At 40.3% G+C, this 13,841-nt stretch overlaps 1 protein-coding gene across 8 annotated transcripts in view; it reads right to left on the bottom strand.

The window, feature by feature from the left end:
* LOC131428548 (rap guanine nucleotide exchange factor 2) overlaps positions 1-13,841 on the bottom strand; it is a 51,965-nt gene that overhangs the window by 28,369 nt on the left and 9,755 nt on the right. For all 8 annotated transcript variants that reach the window (XR_009229394.1, XM_058592576.1, XM_058592577.1 and 5 more), the window contains one exon: positions 2,501-3,267. Coding sequence is in view for 7 of the 8 variants with exons in the window: in XM_058592576.1 (XP_058448559.1) it covers positions 2,501-2,764 (264 nt within the window). In the remaining variant the exon portion in view is untranslated. The remainder of the gene's footprint in view (positions 1-2,500; positions 3,268-13,841) is intronic.

The following is a 13,841-nucleotide window of genomic DNA, read 5'->3' as shown; positions in this document are numbered from 1 at the left end:
GAGAAGACTAATGTTTGATGGACAGAGAAGATGTTTGGATGTAAGGTATCGGTCGGGTGACGGCCAGGATGTAGACCATGTTCGATGTACGTTCTACTGTGTCTGACTGGCGTTTTAGAGTGACTAAAACAGTCTCTGAGTGATCTTTTTCCAATAAATCATCTTTTCTTGTAGTTTTTCATTCATTTGGCTACTCCAATATATGTTTCCGCTCAGTCATTGCAAAACTGAACATTTATGTGATCCTACTAAGAAATCCATAGTTGAGGACATTCAAAATTATACATAGATTCACTGAACAAATCGATTCATATTTTACATCTTTCTATTCTATACTTGTCCTCAGAAACCAGTTTCAGCTCTCGAAGAAGGAACTTAAATACTTCCTGGAAACGGAGAATAAGGTCGAAGACGATAACTTTTTCATTTTTGTGAATCCTATTAAAATCTCACTCAAATATGAGCATAACCCAAGCATTGTATAGCATGACAATACTGAGACAAATTATGATCAAATTAGGGCCTAGAACTTAAAAAAACATTAAGGCTCCTAAAAATTGTTAATAATATAACTAAAAATTTTGCCGATGTTACCATGAGACATTCCCAACATCAATTTGTGTATTTATTCTCAAACTTAATAAAAATCCAGCAGAAGCATCCTTATTTTTCATTTTGAGCTTTCATTGTGCTGTTCTTGATAACAACAAAGAAAGCTCTGATTTTTCCTGATTGATTTAAAACTGTTGCTGGTCCCTTAGAATTGGTTGGACGAGACATGTAGTTTTGGTTCAATTTCCAATGGATTGTTGAACATAGAACATGTATGGGACAAGTTGTATCAATACTTTTACTGAACTTCTCTTTCAAACAAGAAATTGGATATTGCCTCCTACTTTTCACTTGTTGAATAGAAACAATCTTCATGCTGAAAATCGTTACTCATATTTGGACTAGTATTATTGTCTCGGTTCTGCATTAATATTCCTGACTTTTTCCAGGCGAAACCGAATTCCCGACTTTTTCCCGGTCACTTGCAACCCTCCAGTAGTGACCAGAGCTTCTATGTAATTGTAATGAATGTAGTTTCATGAAAGGGGCCTGCTAATTATCATCGTCGGAGTACATACGGCAAACTGGACATATCATTAGAAGCCCGACCACCAGCTAAGTTAAAACGGTGCTTGAAGCTGATCCCAGCAAGACCGATCGATCAAGTATAGAGTGATTCAATAAGTCTTGCAGCCCTGCATGACTGATGACGAACGACCATGGATCGAGTTATTTGAAAAACGTAGCTAAAAGTACTTTGTCGAGCTTCTGTCGTGGATCGGCATAGAATTGTAGTATTTTTTGAATACGAAGTATACAAATATTGAAACTTTTCATAACTGGAAAGGGGTCTGAAATAGTTTGAGAAAGGTAGTGTAAATACTGAAATGCACCTGAAATCACTCTTTCAATATAAATTAACGGTTTGCCATTATGTTTAGTAACCATCGATATCTTCGACCTTGCATATCGCATCTTATTTACAACTCAATGAGTTATAGGCAAAAAAAAAGCATCAAGATTGAATGATAATATTGAATTATATTTCTATGCTGTTCCGATTGGCGTTTGTACGTTGTTAACATGCGCATATAACTGATATCGCTTTCAGTGGAAAAATCAAGGTTTACATGAATGCACAGTTGCACACCCTTCATCCGAATGAAGAGAAAAAAAACATCATTTCAACTGTCCTAAACATTGTCACAACGCAGTGGGAAAGAAAGTTACAACAAGCAGCCACTTGCGTGGAGTATTATTATGTTTATGTCACCAGCTCTGTGTGCGCACACTGAGCCCATCGTATGCATGTAATGCAATAAAACTGGTACGAAGAATGCAAAGGTCACGCTTATCCGTGGCACGGGAAAGGCATTTCTGGAATTCTATGCCGCTTTTTTGGATCGTTGTGACTGTGACCATGTCGGCACGAGAGCCCTTCAGATGCAACTATACAACTTACGGTTACAACAAAGCAAGGCAAGGACGCCCTCGTGATTTGAAACAGAGCAGTTTAGACAGTTGACAATCGTTTCTGCACGGAGAGTCTGATTGTGACATTTTCCACAATTAATAACTTGAAATGTGAATGTTTTTCTTTATAAGAACTAAATCTTAGTTCGGAATCATTGTTGAAGTAACGGTCAGCCGTAATTCTAAAGATGAAAACCAGACCGATGATTAAAAACAAACATTCCATTGAGATATGATTGTGTGGCAAGGCCCTTTACTTCCATTCGTAAGTGTCGCAAAGTCTCAAACGATCACAAAACAGGCACGTTATTGAATTTCCACTATTATACCATCGTTTTCCTGTCGTATGAAAGGGGCCAAGATTGTTGCACTCGACTGCATATACCCACACCACACACAAGTTGTATACGTGCACTACATGCTCCAGAAGCGGGTGGTGCCGAATATAAACCTAAAGAAAAGAAAATCCACTTACGGAATTGGTGTGCTTCAGACGTGCGATGGCATGCTTGTTGCTGACATTCCCGCTGCTGCCTCCTCCGGTCACTGACGCCACCGAAGACCCGCCGAGGCCGCCAACCCCCACTGCACCACCCGGCAGTCCAATTGAGCCTACTCCTACTGCCAGGCCAATGCTACTACCGCTTCCAATGCCACCGCCGATGATAGTGCCAGATCCGTGATTGATTCCGAACTCGCTGTGGTCCGACAGACTAATTGGCAATTTTCGATCAGTCATTTATCGTTAGTTTCTCGCAATTACTTAGAAACCACTCCGAAAGATGTTACGCGTTACGATACCGAACAGACACGTACACTGCCACACATACACTCCGAACTATTCGGATAAAATACATACGCGGAACAAACACACCGAGGACGTGTGTTTGGAGAGAACTTTGTTGTGTATATGAATTTCTGCTACACACGGGCGAGCGCGAGAAGAAAATTGATAATGCAGCGGAGAAAAACTGGTTCTGCCTTTCGCTGCTGGCTCGCGTATAATTTTTCTGAATTCACACAAACACGGCCCGGGTGCATCGATACCACTTGCTGTTGCCACTATCGAAGCTGTGGTTGCACTTTGGATATGCACATTTTGCGGACTCACGTTCTACATCATTGCAGTTTTCATGATCACTCGTCATTAGCATAGATTCACTGCGGCAGCGGCCGTTGATAGTAGGGGGCTAGTTCGACTTCAGCATGTGTCTGCCTCGTTGCTATCCAAAGTGGAATTTCCTGCGAAAAGGGAACAAGTTCAACTGTTTAGTATCGAGTCTTTCCCTGATAGATCTAGGATGATATGCACTTATGGGGGAGTTTTACTTTTTGTGATCATGTTTTTATAGTTAAAGATGCGTACCTTTAAAACCACCAGCATTAGCATTATCAATAAAAAGTTACAAAAAATCATCGAAAGAATTTGCAAAATTGATGTCTTGAAACGTGTTGCAGAGTACAAAAATGAATAGATGTGATATGTTCTGAGTTCAAAACAAATGGAAGTATAATATGTTGCTATAAGATTGGAAGATCTCGTTTCGCATAAGATATTTTTCTTTCATTTGTATCTAAGTTTGAGAAAATCAGTTTGGTCATCTATAAGGAAATAGTTACAACTAATACAGCTTGAGCTTGAGCGACCACCCCTGGTTGCTACTTCGTTACTGATCGGGATATGCTGAAATTGTACAGGGAGTTTCTAGTTGATCCGACCTGGGACTGGTAAATCATCCTTTGATGTACATCTTCTGGTAGGCCCAAAACTCATTGATCAGTACCGGCGCCGGCCAGGCGCGAACGTAGATCGTCTAAGGAATGGGAAGGGATGTTATTAGTCCAACACTTGTTGTTACTAGAGGCCGTATATACTACTGCGCACTCCACAAGTGTCACGGGAGAAGGATATTTGTTGTCGCCTTTTACGACATGGAAGCAGGAACCCAGTGGATCTATTCTTGGTTCATTTTTTCCCGCCGAATTCCACGCGGCATCTAGGCTGGTACTGTCCGCAGAGAGCTAATAGGTACTATCGATCTCCTAGTGGACCCCAGCCCCTTCTATGAGGAAATAGTAACAACTAGTACAAACTACAAATTTAAATAATTTTAAATCGAATTCAAATATTTTTTTGCTCCAAAAAACAATTTGAAATACCCTGTTATTCCGACACCGGCAATTTGGATCAAAACAAAATTCAGCATTCACAAAGAACAAAAACCTTGCGTCAGAATCTAAGTTCGTGGAAAGATCTTAAGATTTCGAAGCGAGTTCAATTTTTCGATCACTATTTGTGGTTGTTCTGGAACCGGAAATCAGCTTTGCCGGAAACGGTTTGTGTACGTGTCCATAGCATACGTGTTTTTGCCTGTCACTCAAGGCATGGATACTTTGTCCTTCGCCTTGATCGCTCAACCTTGCTCGCTTAGCTCCTCTTTTTATTGTCCTAGCCGGATCAGCCCAGCCCATTGTAGCCGTCCAATTTTAGCTGTCCGTATTGATGGTTCTCCTAACAGCTGTTGCCATTCGTGGCTCCATACATCGTCTCCACGTTCCGTCTTCCATCTGCACTCCGCCATAGATGGTCCTCAGCCAGCACCTGCGAAATACACTAAGGGCGTGTCGGTCCTCTACCAAGATAGTCCAGGTCTCGTGGCCATAGAGAACAACCGATCTAATGAGTGTTTTCTAGAGAACAACCGATCTAATGAGTGTTTTCTAGATGGTCGATTTCGTCAATCACCTCGATATCGTCACCGTCTATCAATATTCGTGGAGGCGTAGCGTTTCATTTTAGAGCCTCTGCTTCTTGTGTTCGGTTTTCGACGTGTTTAAAGCCAATCCGACACGCCTAGCTTCGGCTTTCAGTCCGATGGATGTGTCCATTATTTTCTCGAAATCACGTGTTACAATATCAACGTCGTCAGCGAAGCCAAAAAGCTGTACGGACTTTCGGAAAATCGTACTCGATCCTCGTTATTTGAATTACACCTCCGAAGCAATACTAAACAGGAGACAAGAGAGTTCATCACTTTTCCGAAGTCCAGCGAGAGCGTCACATGTACTCGGACGTAGCACATCACACTAACCATCGCATTGTTTGACCAATCGCGTCAGTTTTTGGGAAACCCGTATTCTGCATAATCTGCCATAGTTGTTCTTGATCGATAATGTCATATGCCGCTTTCAGGTCAATGTAGTACGCTATACTCACGACACTTCTGGAGTACTTGTCTTATCGCGAATATCTGATCCGCAGTAGCACGAGCCGCGGTAAACCCTTCTTGGTACGGACCTACCAATTCCTTAGCTATTGGTGATAGACGATGACAGAATTTTGAAGAGTACCTTGTAGGTGGCGTTCAGTAATGTGATTGCTCGGTAGTTGCTTGTCACCCTTTTTGTAGATGGGACATACCACTCCTTCCATCCATTTCTGCGGTAGAATCTTACTTACCTTACCTAACAGCTATAGGCCTGGGGTGTCCTTTGCTGTATCAAGCATACGTCTCCACATAACTCGGTCCATGGCTGCTCGTCGCCAGCCACTCAAGGCACGGATGCTTCTGAGATCACCCTCCACTTGATCGATCCACCTTGCTCGCTGCGCTCCTCTTCTTCTTGTACCAGTCGGATTAGATTCAAGAACTATTTTCACTGGGCTGTCGTCCGACATCCTTATGACATGCCCAGCCCATCGTAGACGTCCGATTTTAGTTGTCCGTACGATTGATGATTCTCTTAGCAGCTATTGTAATTCGTGGTTCCTACACCGTCTCCACGTTCCGTCTTCCATCTGCACTCCGCCATAGATGGTCCTCAGTACCTTTCTTTCGAAAACACTGAGGGCGCGTTGGTCCTCTGCCAACATAGTCCAGGTCTCGTGGCCATAGAGAACAGCCGGTCTAATGAACGTTTTGTAGATGGTCAATTTCGTGCGGTGGCGTACTTTTCTCGATCGGAGGGTTTTTCTGAGTCCAAAGTACGCACGGTTCCCTGCCAAAATACGTCTCTGTATTTCTCTGCTGGTGTCATTGTCGGCGATCACCAGTGAGCCCAAATATGAACTCGTCAACCACCTCGATATCGTCACCGTCTATCAATATTCGTGGTGGGAGGCGTAGTGTTTCTTCTCTAGAGCCTCTTCCTCTCATGTATTTTGTTTTTGGCGCATTTATGGCCAGTCCGATACGCCTAGCTTCAGGTTTCAGTCCGATGTATGTTTCCGTCATCTTCTCAAGGTTACGTGTCACAAAATCAACGTCGTCAGCGAAGCCGAAAAACTGTACGGACGTTCATAGAGGTTGTACCACTCTTGTCGATCCTTGCTCTTTGAACTGCACTTAGTTCATCCGGAATAACGTATTCATGCATAATCTGCCAAAGTTGTTCTCGATCGACTGTGTCGTGTGCCGTTTTGAAGTCAATGAATACGTTATATTCACGACACTTCTAGAGTCTTATCGCGAATATGTGATCCATAGCGACACGGGCCCCAGTAATCCCCGCTTGGTACGGCTCTACAAATTCCTCAGCTATTGGTGATAGACGACGGCCAAAGATATGAGAGAGTACCTTGTAGGCGGCGTTCAGCAGTGTGATTTAGCGGTAGTTGCAACAATCTAGCTTATCACCCTTTTTGTAGATGGGACATACCACTCCTTCCATCCATTTCTGTGGTAGAATCTTCTCCTCCCAAATCTTAGAAATCATCCAGTGTAGCGCTCTAACCAGTGCCTCTGCTCCGTGTTTGAGTAGCTCACCTGAAAATTGGTCATGACCCGCGGCTTTGTTGTTTCTCAGCTTACCGATCTCCTCACTTCTCTCCGATACATCAGGTGGTGGGAATTTGTCGTCGGCTGAGTGTGCATCCAGATTGATTCCTGTGTCGTTCTCTGTATCGTGTGTTTTGCCATTCAGATGTTCGGCGTAGTACTATTTCCACCTGTCCATCATCTCATATTCGTTCGTTAGAAGGTTACCACATCTCTGCCCATTTCGACCTTCCGGTTGGTTAACCTTCTCATAGAACTTCCGCTTATCATTTACGCGGTAAAACTGTTCCATCGCTTCGCGATTACGATCTTCCTAGTGGCACTTTTTTTTCTCCGGAAGTCCGAGTTCTCTCTGTTCCGCGCCTTTCTGAATCACCTTCGCTGCATTCTTCTCTTCGACCAACATCTGGCATTCGCCGTCAAACTAGTAATTTCTTCGATTCGATAAACTCGTGCCTCGTGGAAAAGTTTTAAGTTCAATTTATCGACTTTCGGTGAAATGCCCTAAACCAGACCAAATGAAAGACTAAAGTTAGTAAAATTCGATTCAGTCATCTCCGAGAAAATTGAATGCAATTATTTGTTTTCGTTTTCAGCTGTTAAGTGGAAATGACAGTTGACAATTTAAACTACTTTAAGTTTAAATTGAACTGTCTTTTCCACGTAACAGTTCAATTTAAACCGATTTTCATTGAACTGTTAGGTGGAGATGGTAGTTCAACGTGAGCTGCTTTAAGCATTGATGAGCCGGATATATGCTGCACAATTTAGCAAACCTCTCAATATTAATATTCTTTTAAATTGGCTAGTAAATTTTCCTGGTTTGCAGCACTTGCAAGTTGATGATCAATCAACTTAGTCAAACAATGATCAGGTGTTCGATTTCCGGTTCTTGATGTACCGGAAATAATGATCGAATTACTTTGAAATTGAACTTTTGTTTATCTCTCACTCTTGGCTGAAGTGATTGAAATAAACTATATAAGATTCAAATGAAAGGTTCGTTTTGTTTTATTAATATGCATTCTTCATTTCCGGTTTCAGAAGCACCGGTGATAGTGGTAAAAAAACTGTAAATGTAAATTACATCGATCTCCCATATGCAATTCGTATTTAGGTGTTTCATGTAAAGCTATATCGAAGCTAGGTGAATGAAAAGACGTAAATGGAATTCGCGAGAAATTACCCTCCAGGAGTATAATTTTATTCAACAAACTCACTATGAACACTCCATGAAACTGCTCTACCATTAAGCTACCTTGGACATGAAGAAAAGCAATTACCAATTAGGAATAAATTGGACTGTATTAATTCCTGTGTTTTACAAAAAGATGACACCTTCACTAGATTTCGTGTCATATTGAAAACTTGGACATCCGTCAATAAGATCACTTCGTTATATTATTTTTGCATTCATCAAAAATGTTGTAAATTGGGTACCGTTGTGAGATGCATGAATAATAGTGATTTTTCATAAGTACAAAGCTTGCAAGACTAATAGTAAGGAATATTGAAAATGCACAAATAGATTTTTTTCTATGTATGCAAAATATACAAAAATAGGTTATGAAAAACAAATATTCTCTACATCTACATCAAAGCGGATGTAAAGGATTTTCCGGAACAGGAATATTTTACATTTAAAGGCGATTCTCGTTTTAGACGGAAGAAACTGTCGAAATTCGTTTCGAAGTACATGATTTGACAGGCCATATGCTCTTGTGGCAGACGGAATAAACCTAATGTTACTATAAACGGTGATATTTATCCGATTTGGCTTTATGTCACTATTCCAAATATGCGTTGGAGTTTCATGCGGCTATATCCGAAAACTAGCATGAATGTATGGGCAAAACTGCAAAGTCCAGAGTAGAGATAGTCGGGTAAGCAATTTCTTAAACTCGAACCAAACCCGTACCCGAACCCGAGAATACATTTTCTTCCAAACCCGAACCCGACTCGTATCCGATAGAAAATAAAAATCTATACCCGTACGTACAAATACACCAAACCCGGCCATCTCTACTCCGAAGGCATCCACAAAACTGTGCTGAACTCCGTCTGTGCGAATAGTAATTGAGTGTAAAAAAGATTTTGCTTCATTATTTTCAGATGAAAATGATCCAAACAGCCCTGGTAGGAAGTGTTGTTATAATAATATTTGTTTTATTTCTAAATATATGAAATTAGTGAGAAACAAATGCACAAAACAACACTTCTACCAAAGCATTTGTTTGCAGTTGCTCATTTCGATATGTTTTTTAATTACTGACAAGTTCAGCAAAGTGGCATGTCTGGAAAATAGATGCACTTTACCAAAATATCTGTATTTTTTTAACTCAGCGAAATTTTATCATGCAAAGCTCAAGAGCTATGGCAATGTTGTAGACTAGGGACATATCGATGCCTTTCACACAGTCCACCTGGGTTCGATTCCCAACCACGCACAAAGGTGATGGACTCTGCTGTCTCTTGTTTAATGTTGCCCCGCATAAGGCCGTTCCGACTATAGGGTGACACATAACTTTGAGATGATGATGGAAACATGCATCGGACTAAGAGCTGACACTTGGCGAATCAAACGGGCTATGCGTCGAAAACAAAATACATAAAAAGAAATTGTTTTAAGGAAGAAACGCATCTCTCCACGAATATTGCTATGTTTGACGGATAGACGAATATTGATATATTCGAATGATGGATGGCGACGATATCGAAGTGGTTAGCGAATTCGTGTATTTGGACTCACTGGTCACCTCCGATAATGCTACCAACAGAAGAATTCAGAGGCATATTTTTCCAGGTAATTATGATACCTATTTTATTCTAAAACATCAGAACCGCAAATTAATCGATAGAAGTCGTACTTTATAATTATAATTTCCTCTCAGTTTTGATTCTGTTGGCAGTTTTTATAATAAATTGAAATTAGATTTGTTAGCAAGGAAAGATTATCGATATTTTACTGCGACACATAACTCACACTTCCTTTACGACCAGGAGTAAATTACAAAACCTTGCAACTTTCAAGGTCAGCTCTGACGATAAATAAAATTTTATCCTTGGCAATACTCCAGAGCAAATGCCTTCTGTTTTTCTCGTGGTGCTACATTGAAGCCGAACTTTTAAATATTTTATATCATCCGACCGCTACGTCCGTGTATTGTCACCGCATTAAGAGTAACTTGTCTATTCTGAACCCAGTAATTCACATCAATTCATTTGATATGTTTGAAAATTGGTGTTATACTGGTGTTATACTCTCAAGAACCTACTTGAGAGGAAAAAATCATCAAATTGAACATCCACATTATTACGAAGTACATCTCCAGATGTTGATTCTAGATCATTTGAGTTAGGTAGCATGGTACAAATAGGCTCAGATCGCTAACATGATAAACAAACATAAAAGACTTAACTAAGCTGACTCGATTTGGCTTGAAATAAATGGAGTATTACATGGTCATCAAAACCAAAAGTGAACAAACTTACAGCTGATAGAATTTACTTTCAAAAACATCACCGAAAAGTGTCGTAGCCAATGTTGAATCGATACAAATAGTTTGAATGGTATAAAAAATTGTCTTATCCGGTTTCCAAAACTTGTTACCCATTTTACAACTCTTTTTAATTTAAGCATTCATTCGAAGTTGGTTCTACATCCTCGAGAGAAGTTAACTGGCTCTATCATTTCTACTTTACGAAATCGATTTGTCGAACCCCGAATATCTAAGGTAAATCGAGTTTTATCAATTAGATCCGGATAGTATCGTAAAAAATTACACTGAGATATTTTTATGCAGTTTTATTTCCGAAGTTACGCGGTTTGTTCACCGTTTTTTGTGCGGTTCGTATCCCCGTGCGTAAAAAAACTTCAGTGTACTTAACCAAATTGCGCTTGGCAGGAGAACATTTTACCAAAAAGAACGTTTCGTATAATGTTACAGGGTGCAACCGGAAAAAACATTTTATGTTGCTGACTATCGAACTACACTCCAAACCAACAATTGCAATCACAGTAAAAACAAGTCAAACCAGCAAAAACTAACATCGATTCCAACTATTGGGAGTACAAATGAATTCGGAGTCAAAAATTCGTTTATTTCAAAATAAAAAGAATTTAAAGATTAATCAAAGTATCGTCCATCACCCGTTACTACTTTTTCCCACCTCTCAGGCACTGATTTGATACCGTTAGACCGTTTAAAATTTTGTAATCCTGGTTTTCTAGGAATTAAAGCGGCAGTTTAAGACAGTTTTCTAAATAACTACCTCGCGTCACTTTAGGGGTCCTGAAAAGAACCGTTAGTGGCTTGGACTTTTGTTACGGATGATTACGTTTGTATTCCAAGAAGTAGACCGCATTCGTAAGGCTGTCATAAAATATCAATTTTTTACTCGAACGCGATGCAGCCAGATGCAAGCTGCATTTACGCTCGTTTGGTGCTAATTTAGTATTGAGAAAAGTACACAAAACTAATCAAACTATTCTAGATTAGCACTAAACTGATGATTTTTACCTCCGATTTGCAAAAAAGTAATTTCAATAGTTTTTCAGATAACATTTAGAGCCATTTGAACGGCTGATTTTGTTTGATGTTCGCCATCGTTGTCCAACTTTCGTTGTCCTTTTCTCCAATGCAAACAACCAACAACATTATGATGACGAAATCGCTCTTGTTTGAATGGTTTTGCAAACGACACACAACACATCTGCTCACAGTGCCGATTGATTCCAAACTGAACCAATTTCGGTTTAGAGCTTTCTTTTTACGTGCTTTTGTTTGTCAGTAAAATAAACTGTCAAAATGCTGTACGGGATTCATTTCTGTCTTTCAAATGGGTCCGATAAGCAAAAAAATAATCTTAATAGTTCTTTAGATAACATTTAGAGCCATTAGAAGGGCTCATTTTGTACATATAATGTTCCCCATCGTTGTCTTTTTCTCTAATGAGAAAGACCAGCATAACCATGACGCAATCGCTTTTGCAGCAGAAAGTAAACCGATGAACTGCCAGATCGTCCTGCATCCGTCGGAGCAGCCAGTAATCAGAAGGAGTAACGTCAGAAGAATAAGACGGGTGTGGCAAAATGTTCCACTTGAGCGTTTCCAAATATTTTTTCATGACTTTTGCGACATGAGGCCGAACGTTGCCATGCAGGAGAATAACTTTATCATATCTTTGCTTGTATTCCGGCCGTTCTTCTCGTTTTTTCTCCAATGAGAAAGACCAGCAGATCCATGACGCAATCGCTTTTGTTTGAAGCGAAACTGGCTCGGCGAACGTCCAACAGCTGATATGCTAACAGAAGAACTAGTGTTTTTCTGCGTTTGGGCTTGAGAAACGGAGCCTCACCAGTTGAATAATGCCGGGTGTAGTTTGACTGTCTTGATTTAGATGGCGATCTGCGCACTCGATGTGTCTCCGTTCATGGATTACCATAGCTAGAAAACGTGTTTGGGTCTATTTTTAATTATTTAAACAGCGCGTACATAATAAACGTGATTTTTTTTAATCAACAGACATAATGATTTTTCTTAGTATAAAAAATTAGATCGTATGGCACGGCGTGGCAGATGGAAATCAAATCCCGATGAAACTCTGTTGAAGAACCGCTGCATTCCTGTAATAGCACCATAATTAGTGCGACGAAATGGTAAGCGAAGGAACAATCTGTTACGAAGAACACGTGATCGAACGTTTAAGTTGATTTCGCTAAAAAGTGCGGGGCAATCGATCCTATCAGTTAAAATATCAGATATTGTCATTGCCCGTGATAAATCACCTCGAACATGCAGTGTGTCAATTCCAATAAACATTGCTCGACTTTCATAACTCGGGAGCTGTTGTGGATTATTCCAAGGCAACCGGTGCAGTGCAAAGCGAATAAATCTGCGCTGTATCGATTCGATTTGATTGACACCGTTGAGGTAGTAAGGGTTCCATACCACTGAGTAATATTCAAGAATAGAGCGAACCAGCGAACAGTAAACAGTTTTCAGGCAGTAAATATCATTGAAATTTTTGGTTATCCGTTTTACAAATCCCAAGCATCGGGAAGCTTTTGCAACTATGTAGCTAACATGTTGCTAAAATGTCAGTTGCTCATCGAGGAAAAACATTTCTGGGGATTTAGAATCTTTCAATTGATCTCACACCAGTTAACAGTTGGCGTTGCAGAAATACAGCATCATCTATTTTCCGGATTATGTTATACATTTTATCATCAGCAAATGAAAGCCGCGGACCTTCCAGGACAAAATTCACATCGTTAAAGTACAGCAAGAATATCAGTGGTCCTAGATGACTGCCTTGTGGAATTCCGGAAGAAGCGCAAAACTCATCAGATACACAATCACCGATTCTTACGGCAAGACGTCGATCGCTTCGGTATGACTCAATCCAGCGAAGTAACGAGAGAAATTTATGGCTATTAACAACAATCCTACACTTTCTTCCTTTCGTTTTATGAAAGAATTAGCGAAAATACTCAAATAGGGAAAAAGTTATTAGGAAATCAAAAATTTTGTGAAATTTAAAAAATGCACCCAGGTGAGCACAGTTAAGAAAGACGTAGTCCTACATCAAAATGTCACATCTATTGAGATGATCAAAGTTGGAATTCGATTTCTGCGAAAAAAGTAAACATATCGTACTGCATCCGTTGAAACAACCAGTAATCATAAGGAGCAATGTCAGGAGTGTATGGCGGGTGCGGTAAAATGTTTCACTTGAGCGTTTCTAAGCGTTTCGTTTTCATCCCCAGTAAAAATTCGATGTAAAAAAATCCTTTCTTTGTTGAATCAGCTGTTCGCAAGTGCAAAAAGACCTTTCAGTGTCTCTCGGTTTCAGTCACTTCCAATGATTCTGCAAGCGTCTCGTGCGTTTGATTAGGATTTTCATAGAGTAATGCCTCCAAATGTTTGTCTTCGAACTGTATTGGTTGTCCAGAGCGAGGCCTGTCTTCAACAGCTGAAACCTCCATTCTTGAAACGTCGAAACCATTCCCTGCGTGATTTATCACCAAGATTTTCT

This window comes from Malaya genurostris, chromosome 2, assembly GCF_030247185.1.
Source record: "Malaya genurostris strain Urasoe2022 chromosome 2, Malgen_1.1, whole genome shotgun sequence".
Lineage (NCBI taxonomy): Eukaryota > Metazoa > Arthropoda > Insecta > Diptera > Culicidae > Malaya > Malaya genurostris.
This window is presented reverse-complemented; position numbering and strand designations above follow the sequence as displayed.